This window comes from Urtica dioica, chromosome 9 (assembly GCF_054948205.1).
Source record: "Urtica dioica subsp. dioica isolate 48M chromosome 9, U.dioica_male_clone48M_v1_H2, whole genome shotgun sequence".
NCBI lineage: Eukaryota > Viridiplantae > Streptophyta > Magnoliopsida > Rosales > Urticaceae > Urtica > Urtica dioica.
Genome location: NC_142764.1, coordinates 13182317 through 13204784, shown reverse-complemented (window position 1 = coordinate 13204784; position 22468 = coordinate 13182317). Strand labels below are relative to the sequence as shown.

The 22468-nt window shown below is 40.8% G+C and overlaps 1 protein-coding gene, 1 long non-coding RNA gene and 1 pseudogene across 2 annotated transcripts; all 3 read right to left on the bottom strand.

Annotated features, from left to right (window-relative positions):
• Positions 1-8013: 8013 nt before the first annotated feature.
• LOC149385059 (uncharacterized) lies at positions 8014-9640 on the bottom strand. Its single transcript, XR_016301482.1, has 3 exons — positions 9503-9640; positions 8724-8792; positions 8014-8068 (listed from the first exon to the last, which is right to left on the bottom strand). It is a non-coding gene; the product is annotated as an uncharacterized LOC149385059 (long non-coding RNA).
• A 4741-nt stretch (positions 9641-14381) lies between these two features.
• On the bottom strand, positions 14382-15143 carry LOC149385058 (secreted RxLR effector protein 161 pseudogene; annotated as a pseudogene).
• Positions 15144-17880: 2737 nt separating this feature from the next.
• Positions 17881-18708, bottom strand: LOC149385057 (uncharacterized). The gene has a single exon (XM_089626228.1). It carries the CDS (start codon positions 18706-18708, stop codon positions 17881-17883), a length of 828 nt encoding a protein of 275 aa, XP_089482354.1.
• Positions 18709-22468: the final 3760 nt, after the last annotated feature.

Genomic DNA, 22468 nt, shown 5'->3' with positions numbered 1-22468 from the left:
CCAAAAGTCCAGGTTTTTGGATGCGACAAGTTTACATCCACTATCGCATCCAAAACTATTCCACCATATTTACTTTGGTGGGCTATTAGACTATTGGATGCGACTTGTCGCATACAATTCTACTCTCACCAAAACACGGGAACCTTTTGGATGCGACTTATTACATCCAATAGTCTTTCCAGTGTTTTGGCGGGCAGAGTATTGGATGCGACTTGTCGCATCCAATTTTATAGTTATTTTTTTAAAAAAACTTTAATTAATATTTACTGAATAAATAATAATCAGAATAGAAATTCGAATTAGAAAATAAATTTCTTATAAAACATAATAGAAAATATTGTATATTCGAGATATTTTGTAAAATAACATTAAACTAACGTTTTGTTCGGTAACAAATAACAATAATATAAACCTATTTCCTTCGCGCTTGATACCACTTTTTGATTGGGGACGGGGATGAGCAGAAGAATACATGAGCTTCGTCGGAGATTTCGAGAGAGTGAGAGTCAGAGAGAGATTTCGGGGAGAGAGATTTGGCGACTGGTTTGATAGCTTTGGATCAGAATGAAGAAGACACGAGGAAGAAGAAGAAGATGATTTTAAATAGAATTGACCTAGAAATTGGATGTGACTTTCGCATCTAATGATACTTTTGGATGCGACTAGTTGCATCTAATGCTAAAAAAACTAACTTCAATGACCGAAGTTTTAGTGACTCCTGGTGATTCCTTTGGATGCGACTAGTTGCGTCCAATAGTCGTTCGAAGCTAATGGCAGAATTTGTCCTAGTGCTCTTTGGTAGTACTAAAATTAATCACTCAGGCATGGTTAGACAAATTTAGGGTGTTTAATTTCATTTAGTCTACTGTATTGCATGTGTAGGTGTGTGTGTGTGTGTCATTTTTTTTTTTTTTTTACTTTCAATTTTAAAGTGTGAGAGTTATTTTCCCTTTGTTTTTAGTCTTAACTAGGTAAGTATCCTATGTTGATTTTTAGAGCTGGAGCTTAACAGTTTAGGTTCATTGTAAAACCTCTCGAAGATCATAAATCTTATGTTTTGGTATATGTAATAAAATTATGAAGTTTTGAGAGTTTGTGTCTTTTTGTCTTTTTTCTTTTCTTCTTAAAGACTTTTTGAACTAATTTTATAATTTTATGGCACCAAATTGACTTATCATATGGAGTCTTAAATATTTTTTTTTAAGTATCTTGGTGTAGAATGTATATTCAACACTCTTGGTTCTTATTTTTATAGATAACATGACAAGTTTCAACAATATTATATTTGCACATCTTGAGGGTTTTTGTTTTCAATCTTTGTTATTAGGTTTTGTTGTTACGTTTTAAGTTGGCTTTATTTTTTAGAGCAAGTTGTATAGAAAGATATCGGTCTTCATGCTCCAGTTTCTGGTAAGACATCTTTCCTCCAGTGCCTAGACAGTATTTCTGCCAAGTTTCCGGTTTTACCAAATTGCCTCGCTAGTGACTTTATTGCGTGATATTCTAGCGAGAATGGGTAAGGAAACCCTAGATACACTTCCGGGATTGTACAGCTGCTATAAAAGCTCTGCACTTCCCCCTTAACAGCCTTGACGCTTTATCAAAATACTTAGAGCTCCAAGACGTGCAAGACCGGAGGATTGGGAGACTTTGTGTTTTGATAAGAGCGGTGTCATTCACCAAATACTATTCGAGAAGATTGAATGTTTGAGTGATTTGGGTTCTGTGTTTATGTGATTGAAGACTCACGTGCATTTGAAGACTAAAGTCATCCGAGCATAGGTGTTTGCTCGAAGAGTGGAATTGAGGAGGATCTCAAATTCAGGGGGAGTCCCTGGTCTAGGTATTCACTCGTGGTAATAGTTTCTAGGGCTTTGATGTTGTGTTGTAAGCATATATGACCTTGCTTGTACTATTGACTACTATATAGTGAAATCCTTTCCACTGGCAGAGTGCCCCCAGACATAGGTGATTTGCACCGAACTGGGTAACCATATTGTGTGTCTTTTATTTATCGCACTGTTTATTGTGTTGTAAACAAGCGGGCGGCCAAGGCAAGAGAGGGAACAAAAGAGGAAACAAATCCAAGGCCTTCTAGAAGGCATTATGGCCGTGTGAATGAGGAAGGAATGAGCAAAATTTTGCTCATGAATATGTGATATTCTATAGAAGAGGAAACTACCTTGTTGAAGGAAATTCATCTACTATAAATAGGGCCCTCATTCTCATTGTTTTCTCATCCCATATAAGTTAGAGATTGAGAGCTTCTCTCTCTAGACATTGTGGCCGCCCATCCCCTCTCTCTCTCTAGCTCCTTTCGTTTTTGTTTTGGTACCTAGGTCCACATTTGACCTAGCGTTTATTTTAGCTTTTCAACTCTAAGACTTGTTCTTGAGTCGTCGTGTTTAAAAGTGCCCACACACTAATTCCTTCTTATCTCAAGTGATTTATGTGATATAAACTTTCGTTGTTACTCGAGTTCCCGAAGAACGAAGAAAGACGAGCTATGTGGGGAGACAAACGATTCAACCTCTACAAGCTTCTCAACAATCAAGCTTCATAAAGGTTAGTAAACGTGTAATTTCTTTTAGATAGTTTTAATAATAAACATGTGCTTGCTCTTTGTCTAGGTTAGTAAAATCGTTTTACTTGTTTAAAAGAAATTTTTTATTTTCCGCCGTTTGCTAGAAGCGTTTAAATCTTTTCTTAACCCTAGATCAATTCCAGCATGTTAATTATCCATTACCTATGTTCAAGCAAGTTGTCGGACACATTGTCAAGACATTGTGTGCGACATCTTTTCTTTGTGACTAATCAGAATTTCAAATGGTATCAGAGCAGACATCTAGATCTTTTGGTGGTTTCCTGGGTATTTTATTCTGATTACCAGATATGGATAGTTCCAGAGAGGGAGACTTGGTCAATCGTCCTCTAGTCCTTGATGGAACCAACTATGGTTACTAGAAAACCTGTATGAGCGCCTTTATGTAATCCCTTGACAGCAGAACTTGGAAGGCTGTGATCCAAGGTTGGGAAGCTCCAGTTTCTGTTGATGAAAAAGGAGGTGCTACTCGTCCCAAACCCGAGAATGACTGGAGTCCTACTGAAGATGAGGCAGCTCTGGGTAACTTTCATGCACTCAATTCCATATTTAATGAGGCTGATAAAAATGTTTTCAGGCTTATAAACACCTGCACGAGTGCCAAAGAAGCTTAAGAAATTCTTGTTGTCGCCTATGGTGGAACCACTAAAGTTCGTGAGCAGAAGCATCAATATCTCACTACAAACTTTGAAGCTCTCACTATGCTTGAAGATGAATCTGTTGCCGACTTCAATGTGCGTATCCGCGACCTTGCCAACGAATCCTACTCTCTCGACAAACCTATCACCGATGAAGATCTTGTTAGGAAAACTCTGAGAGCTTTAAGCCCAAGATTCAAAATGAAGATTACGGAGATAGAAGAAGTCCATGACCTTAAAACACTAAAGTTTGATGAACTTATGGGATCCATCATGACCTTCGAGCTTTCTCTTCCCAAGATGGAGAAGAAACACAAAGGAATGGCCCTCAAAAGCTCTATTCATGATCAGAAGGAGCATGTATACTCTGATTCTGATAAAGAAATTGATGATACTATTGCTATGCTGACCAAAAACTAAAGCAGGGTTATGAAGTGATTCAACCACATGACTGGGAAGAATGTCTCGCAAGATGTCAAAGACAACTTTCAGCAAAGGTTCCAGAAGAATGGAAACCCTAACAGAAATGGCAGAAGTGGTGAACGCTCTGGAAAAGGCAAAGGTATTCAGTGTTATGAGTGTGAAGGCTTTGGGCATATTCAGAAGGAGTGTCCCAACTTCCTAAAAAAGCAGAAAAATGGATACAACGCCACTCTATCTGACGATGAAGAAGAAGACAGTGACTTTGACCAGATAAGCAATTTTGTTGCCTTCACAGCTTCTATTCCCACTCATAACCTTGAATCTATTGATGAATTTGCTGAATCCTCAAAGAGATTTGTTACTGATGATGAACTATCTGATGATGCTATTACTGATGCTTATAATGTTTTACATACTAAATGGGTTGAAGAGTCTCAGGTTCTTGACAAGCAGAGTGCTCTCATTCTCTCTCTGACTGAAGACAAGACAAGGCTCTTAGTAACCATTATTGATCTAAAGCGCGAAATCAGCCGCTTAAATGGGGAACTTGACCAGATGACTAAATCTGTCAGGATGTTGAATTCTGGCACCGACAGTCTTGATAATATTCTAACTGTTGGACAACCTGCGAATAACATGAAGGGGCTTGGGTATACTCATGGTGCTTCCACGTCACAGACTACTATTGTTCCCCAAAAGTCTGCTGACCAGATGCCGCGCAAAATATGTCAGATATCTAGTGGTGACAAGTTTCAGAATCAGCATCAGCGACATCTTCATGGACCAACCAGGTCTCTTGTCAATAGACCTCGTTGGGTTTGCCATCATTGTGGACGAATGGGTCATATTCCGCCTTTTTGTTATCGCCTATATGGGAGGAACCTTCATCAACATCAATCCTCCCACAAGCATGCTCAACCATGTCGTCAACCCCTTTCCCGTAAGGAATAGAGAGTGAAAGATACATCATATCGTGCCAACATAGCATACACCTCTCTGAGAGCCTCCATCGGTAACGATTGGTATTTTGATAGTGGTTGTTCTCGTCACGTGATTGGTGTTCGTGCCTTTTTGTCCAACATAAAACCTTACTCTAATTGTCATGTTACTTTTGGTGATGGAGTAAAGGCCAAGATTATTGGTAAAGGTCAGCTCAACTATCCTAGTTTGTCTAGCTTAACAGAGGCATTATTGGTTGAAGGTCTCACTGCTAATCTTATTAGTATCAGCCAACTTTGCGATTTGAACTTACATGTTAATTTTACTCGTGATAAGTGTGTGGTGATTAATGAGGAACATGATGAGCTTATGAAAGGAACCAGGTTTCAGGACAATTGCTACATGTGGTCTCCGGTCAAAGACTCTCAGGTCACAAAGTGTCTCTTGTCCAACGTAGATGAAGTTGAGTTATGGCATCAAAAGCTCGGCCATTTGAACCTCAAAAGCATGCACAAAATTGTCTCTGAGAAGGCCATTGTCGGACTCCCTAAGTTAAAGATTGTTGAAGGAAAAATCTGTGGGGATTGTCAGATTGGAAAGCAGGTCAAGAAGTCGCACAAAATGGTGCAACATCTTACTACCTCGCGGGTTTTAGAACTCCTCCACATACTTGATGGGGCCTATGCAGGTTGAAAGCCTTGGTGGAAAAAGATACGTGTTTGTGTGTGTCGATGACTTCTCCAGGTATACTTAGGTTGATTTTATTCGTGAGAAATCTGACATTTTTGCTATTTTTGAAGCTTTATGCAAGCAAGTGCAAAGAGAAAAAGGAGAAAGCATAGGCAAAGTGGTCAAAATCCAAAGTGATCATGGAAGGGAATTTGAAAACATGAGTTTTACTAACTTTTGTATTGCGGAAGGAATATCTCATGAATTCTCTGCCCCCATCACCCACAACAAAATGTGATTATTGAGAGGAAAAATTGCACTCTTCAGGAAATGGCTCGTGTGATGATGCTTGCCAAAGGCATTCCTCTTCACTTCTGGGCTGAGGCACTTAACACAGCCTGCCATATTCATAACAGAGTTACCATTCGTCCGGGTACTACTGTCACTCATTATGAGATATGGAGGGTGAGAAAGCCAAATGTCAAGTACTTCCATGTCTTTGGCTCGGTGTGCTACATTTTTGCTGATCGAGATCCTCGCCGTAAGTTTGATCCCAAAAGTGATGAAGGTATCTTTCTTGGGTATTCCAGAAGCAGTCGTGCTTATCGTGTTTTTAAGAAACACACTAAGACTATGATGGAGTCTATAAATGTGGTTATTAATGATGTTCCTGATGACTCTAAGAGTGCTGATAATGAAGATGATGTTCTATCTAGTAGCACAAATGTCAGGATAAATGTTGGTGACAAAGTGGACGACATTGTGCATGAACAAGAGTGTTTCCCTGAAGAAGCTGAATCTTCACCAGAAAGAAGGGTTCCCTCTAGAAGAGTTCGGAGAAATCACCCTGTTAAGGAGGTGATTGGTGATATTGGAGATGGTATGCGCACTCGTTCAAAAACTCTAGTAAACTACAGAGAAATGATTGGTAATCTCTGCTTTGTCTCTAAAATTGTACCTAAAAATGTCAATGAGGCAATTGATGATGAATATTGGATTAGTGCTATGCAAGAGGAACTTGTTCAGTTTGAAAGAAATGAAGTCTAGGAGTTAGTTCCTAAACCTGACAATGTTAATGTTATTGGAACTAAGTGGATTTTTAAAAATAAATCTGATGAGCATGGCAATATAACTCGAAACAAAGCTAGACTTGTGGCACTAGGTTATACGCATGTGGAAGGTGTGGATTTTGATGAACCTTTGCCCATGTTGCTCGGCTAGAAGCCATCAGACTCTTGCTTGACATCTCCTGTCATCTCCATTTCAACTTTTCCAGATGGATGTTAAAAGTGATTTCCTCAATGGGTACTTGAATGAGGAAGTCTATGTTGCACAACCTAAAGGTTTTGTAGATCCCAGCTCGCCCCAACATGTTTACAAGCTCAGAAAGGCTCTCTACGGTCTAAAGCAGGCACCTCGGGCATGGTATGAAAGACTAACTCAGTTTCTTGTGCAGAATGGTTATATTAGAGGTGGAGTTGATAAAACTTTGTTCATAAAGAATGAGGATGGCAACCTCATGATTGCTCAAATCTATGTTGACGATATTGTCTTTGTAGGAATGACGAACAAGATGGTGGACATTTTTGTGCGACAAATGCAGTCTGGATTCGAAATGAGTATGGTTGGTGAGCTTAACTTTTTCTTGGGTTTTTAGATCAGGCAGATGAATGATGGTATTTTTATCTCTCAAAGTAAATATGCTAAAAACATTGTGAAGAAGTTTGGTTTGGAAAAGTCATCTCACAAGCGGACCCCTGCCGCTACTCATGTTAAACTCACTAAGGACGAGCTTGGTGAATCTGTTGATCAAAGCCTCTACAGAAGTATCATTGGCAGTCTTCTCTATCTTACTGCCAGTCGTCCTGACATAGCTTATTCTATTGGTGTTTGTGCTCGTTATCAAGCTAATCCCAAAGCTAGCCATTTATCTCAAGCCAAGCGCATTGTGAGGTACGTTTCGGGATCTACTGATTTTGGTCTTCTATACACTTTTGATACCTCATCTACTCTTGTGGGATATTGTGATGCTGAATGGGCAGGTAGCACTGTGGATAGAAGAAGCACCTATGGTGGATGTTTCTATCTGGGAAACAATCTTATTTCATGGTTCAGCAAAAAGCAAAACTGCATTTCCCTGTCCACAGCTGAGTCTGAATACATTGCAGCTGGACGCAGTTGCACTCAGCTACTCTGGATGAAACAGATGCTTGTTGAATATGGTGTCGAACAAGATGTCATGACATTATTCTACGACAATATCAGTGCCATCAATATTTCAAAGAATCCGGTCCAACATAGTGAGACAAAGCACATTGAAATCAGGCACCATTTCATTCGGGATCTAGTGGAAGATAAGAAGATCAAACTCGAATATATTCACATTGAAAAATAGTTTGCAGACTGTCACGACCTGCTACGATGAGTCGCGACACTTACCAGCTCAAAACCATTTACTAAAACTCGTAAAAAAAAAATTTAACTTTTAAACACACACACACACACACACACACACACACACACACACACACACACACACACACACACACACACATATATATATAGTACCTTAGTGTCAAAATACGAGAATGTGTGAGACGTCTCGTTTTGTCTCATACTAGTTTGAAATATTTACATATATATACATATATATATATATATATATATATATATATATATATATATTTCCAAGTCTGAAATAGTTTTAAAAGAAAGGTTTCTCATCGGTCGGGCCCGTATGTGCAGTCGTCACTTCCACATAGTCACCGCCTTACTTAACTGTCCATCAGACACTTACCTACAATACAATTAAACTCATGAGCAATGGCTCAGCAAGTAGATAATTTGTATAAACTACAAAATAATGAATGCACACAATAATAATTATCAATCATGACACCTCAACTCTATAATCTCATATGTCCTTACTCATAAGGAAAAAAAATAATAAACTTGTAACATCAATGCACGAGTAACCTTAATTTAGTTTCTATTCTTGTGATAACCTAGGGCCCATCTAGAATCTCTTTCAAAATAACTTCAATATAAATGAGATCCGCAGTCTCATCCTATGATCCATAAAATTTATATCGTATCGAGTACTAGAGTTTCTTTGTCTCATTTAGCGCACCACCAATCATTAAAGGTAGGATCCGCAGTCCTTTCATATCAGTCGACACGAGCGGGATCCGCAGTCCCTTCACAACAACCAATACAAATGGGATCCGCAGTCCCCTTTACTCATGTAACAATCATATAATGTCAGTTACTATCTCACGGCGTGGTTACGTTAATCACGTAATTAGTGTAAACAAGCAAGCTTGCAACTATGACTCGTGTAATAATTCCATAACATAGCCCACAACTATTTCATTCAAAATTTACGGCGTGGCTGCGCATACCACGTCGTAACATACGAAGTTGAATTGTATTGTAGAAGATTATCTACTTACCCGGATTCCAAACTTGCGAAATAAGCCAAGCAGTAGTATTTCACGGTGGCTCGATCTTACTTGAACAACCTTTAAGAATAAGGAGATTAAGAGTTAATCACTCTTCTTAGTTGCCTCATAAAAGAAAACTAATTCTTATGATTAGGCATCCTTGTATTATTAAGCAACGACAAACTAACACAATCAAATTTCTGAACCAAGTGATCTCAGATCAACTTACGAACTCAGCACTTCCAAAATCAATTAATGTCAGCAAACTCGCTGATTCGAACAACCATCACAAGATGTAACATAACTTGAGCTAGACAAATCTAAATCCAACAATTCCGGTTTCATTACAAAGGTAGATTCCGTAGCTTTCCAACGATATAACCATGATTTGAATCAGATTTACTACCTGATAAACAGTTTGTAAATTGGATTTACAGTTTCCGAAATCCTATTTTTCACAGCTCTGCATCACTGCTTTAAGAAAATCATAACTAATTCTATACTCAGCCAATCTGCAAGTTCTTTAACTTTCTGGAAAACTCATAAAGTCTACTTTCTAGGAAAAATAGCAGCTTAAACCATTTCAGTTCATATCAGTCTGTGTACGTCCATGTTCTCAGACTGTGCAGCTAAGAAGAAAAACAAAATTACCAGAAATAATAACTTATTCTCGAGTTCAAGAACAACTTACCAACAATCAAACACAAATTCGAAATCCCAATATTCTCTAACCTCTAATTCACACTCTAAAACAACTTCAAGATAAGAAATTTCCAAGACTTTCCTACCTCGTGAAGGAAACGAACTCCGACGACGTGAAGAACAAACTCCAATCACTCGCTCTTTCTCTTTCTCTCACTCTCTCCCTCTTTTTCTCTCAAGCTTCACCCTTCTGCGTTTTTTTTTCTATTTCCACAGTGATCAGAATGAATGAAGGGAAGTGAAAGAGATAAGGCTTGCTTAGGCGGTTTGGAAGAGATAAGGACGGGAAATTTATTGAAGAGTCCCTTACTTCTTTTGACTCTTCTAATTTCCACACCAACAAACTCTAATTGGTTGCAATTTGATCCATATTCTCTCAAGATTTTGTATTCTCTCTTTTCCTTTGCCTTATAACTCAAAAGTACTCAAAACTTTCAAATTGGTCCTTCCCTATCTCAACATGACATTTCTTGTCCAAAAAGATTAACCGTAATTTATTTACATATGATTTAACAAAAAGTTTGGCTCTCACACAGACGTCTTTACAAAGGCCTTGGATGCGAGCATGTTCGAAAGTCTCAGATCTCCCTAGGATTATGTGTAATTGAACAATAGCAATTATTGAGATGTGGAGAGAGGGTTGTTTGTGAGTTTTCTCTCCCCTTTGATAATTTGTCTCTGTTTTATGCTACTTTGTTTTATATAAGTGTGTGCTCATGGGCCCATTTGTCTAGTTGGCCCATTCGCTGTTTTTCCGGGCTAAAATGCCACTTATCTTGTGTTTAGGCTGGAATTGGACCAAGGCCCATTCTTTATCACGACGCCGTTTTATTTTTTGTCAGCTGTTCAAACATGTAGACGGTTTGATTTTCGAAAAAGACTGGGAAGTTACCTATTGTTCAAATTTCTCTATTGCTACATTTCTTGTTTTTTCGCCCTATTCTCACAAAATTTCCTGGATTTGTGTAACCATTTTTCTTGACGGTTATTCTTGTGGTAGTTATCTTGGCCTCTTCTTCACAATGGTGGGAACAAGGAGCGGAATTAGCACCACTGTCTCGTCCAAGAAAGAAAAGATGAAGATGATGACGAAGGATGTCAAGGAGAAAGGGCTTGTGCCGGAGAGTAACAAGCATGGGGTCCGTTCGTGGAATGCGACCTAGCAATCGCGCCGATGGTAAGGCCGGAGGTGCCATTGATGGGTCGTCAGTTTCGCCTGAAAACCCTTCCCTCGCCGCCGTCAGGAAAGCTATGATCAAGAAATCGGCTCTCACCATCACCGATATCACTGGAGATGTTTGCTCGAGCAGTTTCTCAGGAGAAAGAACTGATGATCATACTATTGTCTCTGAAGAAGTTCTCGCAGATGTGTCTCCTCTCGAAAGCCCGCATGTTTTGATTCAAGGTAATCCTACTCTTCTCACTCGCCCTGATCTTGTAGAGGAAAACCTAAAGGATAGTGAGAACCTTGAATCTCTCTTTATGGATCATGAACCTCCTCATGAAGATGCGATTGGAGGAATTTTAAGGTTTGGTAAAGATGTTGTGAAGGATGTTCTGACATCTTCTGCTCAGGTGCATGAGGATAAGACTGATAAGAGACAAGATGCTTGAGAGACTGTTCTTGCCTCTCTAAAGAAGAATGTTCAGCACGATGATGACGTGTGTATTGCCACTCTTCTGTCTGAGAAGAGAAAGATGTTGGAGGAAAGTGTGCCAGTTGTTCTCGTCCCGGAAAAGAAGAAGAAGAAGAAACCGGTGAAGATGGGTTTAAATAAGAAGAAGTTGAAGGCAAAACCTGTTGAGCATGATGTCCCTGACATTCTGAGAGATATGGAGGATGAAGAGGAAGAACCTGCTCATCTTGAGAACTTGTCCCTTGCTTCCAGGAAATCTGTTGGGGGTCAAAAACTTCCGAAAGGTGTTCCCCCTGCTCCTCTGGATAATGTCTCCCTCCATGAGGAAGATCGTGTCAGAAAATGGAGGTATGTGTATCACAGAACTGTGTTTCTAGAGAAGGAGCTATCTAAGGAAGCTCTGAAAATTGATGTCATCATGGAACTTCTGCACGATGCCCAACTTATCAAGACTGTTTCTAGGATCGGCCCGTATTTTCCCAGACTGGTAAAAGAGTTCATTGTGAATCTATCTACAGCAATTGACCAGTCATCACCCTGAGTTTGGCAAAGTCTTTGTTCGTGGTCACTGCTTTGATGTCTCCTCCTCTGCGATCAATGATTACTTGAGACGAGGAAGAATTATCAATGCCGATCGGACTACTTGTTTCAGACTTGGTTATGGTTTGGTATGTTTATTCATGACTACATTCAGACTTTTGTTGATTGTTATTGTCTGCTGCTTTAGTTCTCATCTCCTTATTCATGCTGTTATTTTCCTCCCTCTGTCTTGGTCGATCCTTGCCTTTGGTATGTTTTTGAGGCAATCAAGGGAAGATGCGTCATGAGGATCATTTATTTTGGCACGGAGTCATTTATTTTGACGCTCTTTTCTGGTCATGACGCTTGATTGAGAACTGCTCTGGAAGTGCTTGCCTAAAAAATAGTCAAATGGGGAGATTGTTGGTACGTTTTAAGTTGGATTTATTTTTTAGAGCAAGTTGTATGGAAATATGTCGTTCTTCCTGCTCCAGCTTCTGGTAAGACATCTTTCCTCATGTGAGCAGGCAATATTTCTGGCAAGTTTCCGATTTTGCCAGATTGCCTCGGTGGTGACTTTATTGTGTGATATTCTTGTGAGAATGGGTAAGGAAACCCTGGATACACTTCCAGGATTGTACAACTGCTATAAAAGCCTTGCGCTTCCCCATTAGCAGCCTTGACGCTTTATCAAAATACTTAGAGCTCCTAGACGTGCAAAATCGGCGGATTGAGAGATTTTGTGTTTTGATAAGAGCGGTGTCATTCACCAAATACTATTCGAGAAGATTGAGTGTTTGAGTGATTTGGGTTATGTGTTTACGTGATTGAAGACTCACGTGTGTTTGAAGACTGAAGTCATCCGAGCATAGGTGTTTGCTCGAAGAGTGGAATTCAGGAGGATCTCAAATTCAGGGGGAGTATCTGGTCTAGGTATTCACTCGTGGTAATAGTTTCTAGGGCTTTGATTTTGTGTTGTAAGCATATAAGACCTTGCTTGTACTATTGACTACTATATAGTGAAATCCTTTCCACTGGCAGAGTGCCCCCAGACAGAGATGATGTTGCACCGAACTGGGTAATCATATTGTGTGTCTTTTATTTATCGCATTGTTTGTTGATTATCCATTATCCGTGTTCGAGCAAGTTGTCGGACAAATTGTCAAGACATTGTGTGCGACATCTTGTCTTTGTGACTAATCATAATTTCAGGTTTTATCACAAATTTTATGAAGTTCGTATCATCAAGCATGAGAGCTTTAGTTCTAAGAAAAACTGTACCATCATGTACTTTAGTCATAATTATATGTTTTAATTATTCATCATCATTTCAACGCATACAAAACATAAAAAAGTTTGCTCTTTCAATACTATTCTTCGGTGTTTGTAATGTATTGTATCTTGTTTTCTAAAAAAAAACGAAGCCAAAAAAAAATATTCATATCATTATCGGTATCATGATTGATTCTGTTTGGGGTTGCATATGGTTTTGTTTAAGGACTACATGTCTATCCTTTTCTATTTCATCATGACACCTTTAGATTGGTTTTTGAGCTTTTTTCGGTTTGTTTGGGTTGTTTTCCCACGCATGTATAAGGGATTGCTTACTGACTCTTGTGATTTGTTGAGTTGTTGCTTAAAAAATTGTTGTTTATTTAGTCTGATCAAGTACAAAAGAGAGCATATTAAAACTGAATTTTAAGAAAATTCGTATGAAAATGATTATGGGATGCTCTTAGCCTCTTTGATTGCCACATCTTTGGAGGTTTCAGCCTCATTGCCCAATTTTTGTGGAAGTATAGAGCTTTATCTCATATCAGTGGCCACTGAGCTATATAGGATGAAGTTCTTGTTGTTTCTATTACGAAGAGGGTTATCGTAGGTGTCTACACGGTGACCCCGTCACATTGAGTGGAGGCTTAGATCTTGTTTTTGGAACACCCTTGTGCACCCTCGATTGTCTCCTCATTATTCTCAATGGTTTCTACTATTTTTCATGCTCATTTTTTCATTCCTCTGTGGTGTTTTTTCTTTGGCTTCTCAGTGCAAAGCCACATGTCTTCCATTTTCCCAATATTTCCCGGCATGGTGGGAGTTCACATTGCTCTTGGTAGATCACCTTTACCCCGGGATAGTACATATATATATTATCCTTCGTCATGGTTTATGCCAAGCCAACTTTGATCTTCTCTCTCCCATTGGCTGAGCAGATGCGGAAGCATTGATAAGAATGTTCTCCACGTCACTTGAAAAATAGGCTAGTTCATCAACCGAATGGAAATAGATATGAGATTTGTACTTAGCTTGATGTTTTTTAGATTGCGAGAAGATAATGTTGCTTCTCACAAACTATAGAAATTAGGCTAGTGTTTTATGAGAGAATACTCGATATTATTTCAGATACTCAAATGAGTCTTTTTATACAGGGAAATGACGAAAAATAATAACTAAAATACCATAACAATAGCCTATTATTCTGATAGCTTAACAGCTAAGATACCGGAGCAAATCATGCCTAAAGAATAGGTAACGTAATAACAGGCTAACTAATAGCATATAAAAAAGGAACACGGGAAAGGAAAGAACAAGGCTTGCAGCTAGCAGTTCGGAGCTCGCTCAACTCGCAGTTCGGAGCTCGCTCAACTCGCAGATCTCAGATTGCTCAACTCCTCAGCGAGCTTTGCTCCAGCACGCTCAACTCCTCAGCTCGCTCCAGATCGCTCCAGCTTGCAGCTCGCTCCAGCACGCTCCAGCTCGCAGATTGCTTCCAGCTCGCAGCTCGTCTTTACCCGGAATTCTACACTCCCCCTCAAGCTCGCTGGTGTATGTCAAACAAGGCGAGCTTGGAACAATTGTTGGTGAAGGGTTGACGTGGCAATGGCTTGGTAAATATGTCAGCAGCTTGATCTGCCGGACTCACATATAGCAGGGAAATCACCTTTTCTTCAATCTTCTCACTCAGAAAATGGCGATCAATTTCGACATGTTTTGTTTTGTCATGCTGAACAGGGTCTTTAGCCATACTTATGGCTGACTTGTTGTCGCACAATATCTTCACTGGGCCATCTATCTTGATCTTGAAGTCCTCGAGCAGCTTCTTTAGCCACATTCCTTCACACACTCCATGAGCTAACGATCTCAGCTCTGACTCAGCACTACTTCTGGCTACAACTGACTGCTTCTTGCTCCTCCAAGTGACCAGGTTTCCCCAGACAAATGAGCACATGCCCGAGGTTGATCTGGAGTCAGTCTTTGAGCCTGCCCAGTCTGCATCGCTGAAGACTTGAATCTCACGGCTTGATTGTTTCTTGAACATCAATCCCATTCCTGGTGTGGACTTGAGGTATCTGAGAATTCTCATTACCGCTTCCATGTGAATCTCTGAGGGGTCATTCATGAAGCGGCTTACCATGCTTACTGAGAAACTTATATCTGGTCTTGTGTGAGCCAGATAGATAAGCTTCCCAACAAGTCTTTGGTATTGACTCTTATCCACTCTCTTCTCAGTGCTGCTCTTCAGAAGCTTCATGTTTGAATCCATTGGAGTTTCAGTAGGTTTGCACCCCAGCATACCTGTGTCTTTGAGCAGATCCAGTGTGTACTTCCTCTAAGACACTGAGATACCTATCTTGGACCTTGCTACTTCCATGCCGAGGAAATACCTCAACTCTCCAAGATCTTTGACTTCAAACTCAGTAGCCAGAACACGTTTGACCTTCATGATTTCTTCTTCATCATCACCTGTGAGGATTATATCATCCACATAAACACTGAGGATGGTACATTTTCCCCGAGCTGAATGCTTGGTGAACAAGGTGTGATCGGCATGGCTTTGGCTGAACTGGCAGCTCTTGAGGACTCTTGTGAAGCGCCCAAACCAGGCTCGTGGACTCTGTTTGAGTCCATAGATAGACTTGTGGAGGTGACAGACCTTGCTTTCATGATCACCTTCAAATCCCGGGGGCAAGTCCATGAACACTTCTTCCTCAAGTGTGCCATTAAGGAAGGCATTTTTGACATCTAGCTGGTACAATGGCCAATCCAAGTTTGATGCAATGGACATAATGACCCTGATTGTATTTAGCTTAGCCACAGGTGCAAATGTCTCTTGGTAGTCAATTCCATAGGACTGAGTATATCCCTTGGCTACAAGTCGAGCTTTGTACCTTTCAATTGAGCCATCTGACTTGTATTTGACCATGAACAGCCATCGACACCCCACTGTTCTCTTTCCTCTTGGCAGTTCCTCAATGCTCCAGGTCTTGTTTTTCTCTAGGGCTTCTATCTCCTCCATTGCAGCTTTTCTCCATTCATGGATTGACATGGCTTCCTGAATTGTATTTGGTGTGGTGACTTGATCCAGTTGAGTCAGGAAGGCTTGATACTTGCTGGAGAGATTCCCATAGTAGATGAAGTCTTCGATCTGGTATGGACCACATGCTCGTGATGGCTTTCTCAAGGCAATGGGAAGATCAAGACCTGTTTCACTGTCAATTGTACAATTTGCAGGTATTTCAGGACTAATGGTACCTTGATTTGATTCATCTGTGATGTTGATTAAGGATCGATCAGGTGATGCCTCATAGGAGTGCTGAAGTGTGTGTGTCTCTTATGGCATCTGATCTTGGTGAGGTTCATCTGTGAGGTGAGGCTCTTGTTGTGGATCTGGTATGTTGTCTATGATGTCTATGGTAGTAGGCATGGACTGAGTGTGGTGGATTGGTGTGCTTGAGGTTTCTAGGAGTCCTTCAGAGGAGTCATAGTATGGTGTGGTCTCATGGAAGGTAACATCATAGGAAATATAGGTTTTCTTGTTTTGAGGTGAGTAGCACTTGTATCCCTTTTGAGTGGAAGAATAACTAATGAAGATTCATTTTATGGATCTAGGATCCAATTTGCTGTGATCATATGTGTGTACAAAGACAGAGCATCCAAAGACTTTAGGTGAGATGGTGGATATGAGCCTAGTTGTTGGAAAGGATTCTCTCAGTTTCTCACATGGGGATTTGAATTCTAGGACTCTTGAGGGCATCCTATTGATGAGGTATGTGGCAGTTAGAATGGCTTCTCCCCAGAGGTATTTTGGTACATGTGAAGTAAACATAAGGGATCTAGCTACTTCTAATAGGTGTCTGTTTTTTCTTTCTGCAATGCCATTTTGTTGAGGTGTTTGGACACACGAGCTAAGGTGAAGGATGCCCTGAGATTGGAAGTAGGTGTTGAGTTGAGCATTGAAATAATCTTTGGCATTATCTGAATGTATAATCTGTATGTCAGTGTCGAACTGGTTTTTTATCATCTTGAGAAACTGGATGATGATTGAGCTAGCCTCAGATTTGTCTTTCATAAGGTATACCCAACTTATTCTAGTGTGGTCATCAATGAGGGTTAGGAACCATCTAGCACCATTTAGATTTTTCACTCTTGAGGGACCCCAAATGTCACTATGAAGAAAAAGGTTTTGATGGAACATATTGCTTAGGGTTATAAGAGCTACGAGTATGCTTTGATAGTTGACACACATCACACTGAAACAAATTTGTATCTTTATTGATGAATAATTTGGGAAACATTTTCTTGAGGTACATGAAATTAGGGTGGCCTAAGCGATAGTGATGCAACATGATATCTCTATCTGCTTGAGAGGAGGCTGACTTATTTTTGAGGATTGAAGCTGAGGCAATTTTGCTGGTCTCGGAGCTGGTCTTGATGAGGTAAAGTCCACCACACATTTCAGCACTGCCAATCGTCATCCCTGATTTCTTTTCCTGAATTTTACAAGCCACATCATCAAAGATAGTTAGGCAACATGAGTCCTTATTTACCTTATAAACAGATAGTAAATTGCAGTGTAACTTAGGTACATGTAATACAGAACTCAGTGTGAGTTGATTGGTGATTTTTACTGAACCAATCCCAGCTACCAAGGCCTTTGATCCATCGGCTATTGTGATATACAAATTCTCATTACATGGTGTATAATCGGTGAATAGATGGAAACTGCTTGACATGTGATCTGATGCCCCAGAATCCATGATCCACACAATTGAGAGATTAGTAGTCACATGGTATGCTGTTAAGGCTTGAATAGCCTCATGTATTGTACCTTTTTGAGCTATCAGTCCAGTTGTAGGCGAGTCACCTTGTTGGCTGGCTTTTTTGATGAGGCACGTGAGCATCTCGAGCTGCTCAGGACTGAAGGGGCTTGAGGATGTTGAATTGGCTTGTGTCTCCTGGTCTTTTGAGTACCTTGAAGGCTTCCAGTTTGCAGGTTTTCCATGAATCTCCCAGCATGTCTCACGTGTGTGTCATGGCTTCTTGCAGTGCTCACAGTAGGGTCTTCCTTTCTTGGTCTTGTTGTAGGGTGCCTTAGCAGCCAGGGCATGAGACTCTTCGTGAGCTACCAAGGCAGAGACATCTCGAGGACTTGGGGAGGATAGGAATGCAGTCATCATGAGCTTTCTACGGCTTTCTTCATGTCTGACCATTGAAAATGCTTCACGAAGTGTTGGTAGTGGCTTGATGCTCAAGATTCTCCCTCTGACCTCGTCTAGCTCCTTGGTGAGTCCTGATAAGAACTTGAATACACGCTTGGTTTCCAAGATCTTTGCATAGAGCAGCGAGTCTTCAGGGCAGTTCCACCTGTGTTGATCATATACATCGATTCTTTGCCATAATCTTGTCAGTGTGCTATAATATTGAGTAACAGAAGCATCTCCCTGTTTTGAGTCATGGAGAAGGTTTTCCGTCTCAAATAGCTCTGATGTGTTTTCTAAATCTGAAAAAGTGATACGAGCAGCTTCCCAAATTTCAGATGCAGTGGAGTAAAGCAAGAAATTTTCACCTATCTCAGGCATCATAGAATTAACCAGCCATGACATGACCATGCTATTCTCAGCCTTCCAAATTTTGAATGTTGGATCATCTTTCTTCGGGGCTTTGGCTTCTCCGGTGAGGTGATCGTCTTTGCTGCGACCACAGATGAACATTTGGACAGACTGAGACCATTGAAGGTAGTTTTGGCCATTAAGCTTGTGACTGGTGATGGTGTGAGGGTTTTGATCGGCCATGGAGGTGTTTAGGGAAGGGGTTTCAGATGAGGAAGCTAGGGCGTGTGATTGACCATATTTAGTCATTTTTTGGATCGAGATTAACACTGCTCTGATACCATATAGAAATTAGGCTAGTGTTTTATGAGAGAATACTCGATATTATTTCAGATACTCAAATGAGTCTTTTTATACAGGGAAATGACGAAAAATAATAGCTAAAATACCATAACAATAGCCTATTATTCCGATAGCTTAACAGCTAAGATACCGGAGCAAATCATGCCTAAAGAATAGGTAACGTAATAACAGGCTAACTAATAGCAGATAAAAAAGGAACACGGGAAAGGAAAGAACAAGGCTTGCAGCTAGCAGTTCGGAGCTCGCTCAACTCGCAGTTCGGAGCTCGCTCAACTCGTAGATCTCAGATCGCTCAACTCCTCAGCGAGCTTTGCTCCAGCACGCTCAACTCCTCAGCTCGCTCCAGATCGCTCGCAGCTCGCTCCAGTACACTCCAGCTCGCAGCTCGTCTTTACCCAGAATTCTACACAAACGTTGCAATTATGCCCTGCCATAAAAGTGGATTGATACAATAAACATATAATTTGGTAGTGAGCATTCAAATTTGAGTCGGGTTTGGACGTATGAGTTTCAATCTAAGAGCTAGAGACGTTCAAAGAAGGGAGCAGTCTTCATAGAAGTCTAAGCCTAATTAATCCACTTCACATATATTTTGATTCGAGGATGATACATACTCAGGTGGCTGAAGAAGACTCATTCAATCATCATCCGTCTTCCATAATACAACAAAAAGGATTGAAGATTAAAAATAAAAGTTTAGAAAAAAAAAATCAACACTAAAGTCCATATTATCTCATTTAATTGCGATGTAATATTTCTCTCTGACATCAAGCTTTCGAGCTCGCATGCTCCTCGTATATTGTCTTAATTTGATTATGAAATTCTGATTAGACGCACAGACAAGATGTCGCACACAATGTGTTGACAATGTGTCCGACAACTTACTTGAGCGCAGATTATGGATAAACAACAAAACAGTGCAGTAAACAAAGTACACACGATATGGTTACCCAGTTCGGTGAAACACACCTACATCTGGGGGCACGCTGCCAGTGGAAAGGTTTTTCACTATCTTGTAGTCAATAGTACACACAATGTTTATATCTGATTACAATCAACAAATCAATAAAACCTAGAGACTATTACCACCAGTGATCACCTAGTCAGGGACTCCCCCTGAATTTGAGCTCCGTCTCAATTCCACCCTTCGAGCAACCTCCTGGCTCGGATGACCTTTAGTCTTCAGCTGTACGTGAACCTTCAATCACGAGAACACAAAACCCAACTCTCACAGACACTCAATTTTTGTGGAATAGTGTTTGAGAGAAAATACCGCTTATCACCAAAAACACACAGCCTCCCAGTACGCCGGTCTTGCACGTCTAAGAGCTCTGAGTGTTTGATGAAAAACGTCAAAGCTGCTAAGGGTGAGCAAATGGCTTTTATAGCAGCTGTACAATCCTGGAAGGTATCTCGGGTTTCCTTACCCGGCCTCAAGTTAATATCATAAAGTAAAGACTCTAGCGAGGCGAATATTGTGCAATGAAGATAGTAGCAGCGAGATATCTTGAAATGAAGGCAGAAGCGAGAAGATATCTCGAAGTAATGACAGCAGCAAGGCAATATTTCTTAATCAATTCACCAGCGAGGCAATCTGTCAAAACCGGAGACTTGCCTGAAAAAGAGTCTGCACACAGGAGGAAAGATGTCATACCAAAAGAGGAAACATGACGACCGATAACTTTCCACACATCTTGCACTAAAAAATAAAGCTAATAAATAACGTATCAACAATCTCCCCCTTTGGCTATTTTTTTGGCAAGCACTTCTAGGACCAGTTCTCATACAAGCATCATGACCAGCGAAGAGAGTAAAAAAAATGACCTTATGACGCCTCTCCCCCTGATTGCCTCAAAATAATACCATAGGCAAGGATAGACCAACACAGAGGGAGGAACAACAGCCTGTAAAGGAATAAGAACTAGAACAACAGCATATCATTAATCAGCAAAAGTACGAGAAAGTTGTCTTACAAAACATCCAGAGAGAACACTCAGTCTGAAACACAAGCAACAGTAGTGAAGAAAACCAACAAAAAGATGTCTAAGAGGAAGTTAGATAATACAGACCAGAACAAATAAACATCAACTAGAGGGATTAGAAACATCGTTGGTATGACCTTCAGGACCCTGTGAGTCGCTACTGACATCATCCTCTGTATCTTCATCATCAGGACAAATAGAAGGACTCGGCTGAGAGGTAGATGCACCATCAGTGGTAGAGGAGGGAGTCATGACAGAGATAAGTCGCTCACAAGCGGTCTTCCTTCGAGTAGAGATGTCAATGATTTCCTTGAGAGCAGCAACTTCTTCCAACAGGCCTTTGAGAATATCGCTCTTGGCATTTTCCGACAGGGGAGCAACTTTGATGGTACGACCAAGAGAGACAGAAGTTGCGACAGAAGGCATAACAAGATCTCTGGCATGTTTCCCTTCAAATAACTTAGGACAGAAGGAGAGTTCACTGGGAGGTTTACCTGCAATGTCATCAGCCCTCAGTAGATCTCTCTTCTGAGCCATTAGCATACTTGACAAGAGAGAGGGGAAACCAATAGGAAGCTTCACAGCATAGGACTTAGCATGCTTGGCCAGGTGGTTGAACACAAACTCCCCAAAGTCGAAAGACGCCCGGGTGCCAATCTGATAAATGAGGCAGGCCAGGTCTGACTTGATGCTTGAACCGTGAGAGGAAGGGGCCCAATTTGCAATACCAATTATGTATAGAACCGAGTATTTCTACTAGAGGTCTGAGGAAGGCAGAGAACCCTTAGAAGGCCAGGTCTTCTTCTCATCGTTAGTGAGCTCTTTGGCAATCACATCCAAGGAGGAGAGCCGATCGACAGTGACAATTTTTCCTCTTCCTAGATACTCGTTGATGGTAGTGGAGGAGACATCAAAGCATTGGCCGTGCACATAGACTTTCCCAAACTCAGGGTGATGACGCTGATCAACTTCAGAGGACAAATTGACTATGCACTCTTTCACCAGTTTAGGATAATAGGGCCCGATTCCAGAGACAGTTTTGCCGAGTTGAGCATCGGACAAAAGTTCCATGATCACATCAATCTTCAGGGCTTCCTTAGACAGTTCCTTTTCTGGAAAAATAGATCTGTGATAGACATACCTCCATTTTCTGACGCGGTCTTCCTCATGAAAGGAGACATTATCCAGAGGGACGGCGGGAACATCCTTGGGAAGCTTTTGACCTCCAACAGACTTCCTGGAGATGTGGGACACGAACTCAGGACGGGTATCTTCCTCTTCCTCCTCAATATCCTTCAGAACATCTGAAATTGGCTCTTCAACAGTTTTTCCCTTCAGCTTTTTCTTGTTCAAACCCATCTTCACGGGTTTCTTCATCTTCTTCTTAGCAAGGATGGGAGTGGCAGCAGCACTTTCTTCCACCACCTTTCTTTTCTTCTTTCTCTTCTCCGACAGAAGAGTGGCAAGGCACACGTCGTCATCTTTCTGAACCTTCTCTTTCAGAGAAGCAAGAATATATTTTTCAACTTCTTGAACTTGTTTAGTCGTTCATTCTTGCCCCGGAGAAGATGTTGGCACATCTTTCGCGACCTCTTGACTCAAACCCAACATGCCTCCAACGGCATCCACGGGAATAGGTTCTTGAGCATGGAGAAGCGAATCCCTATCCCTAGGAATATCAGTAGGGGTGACAGAGGCTACATGATTACCTTGAACAATCTGGT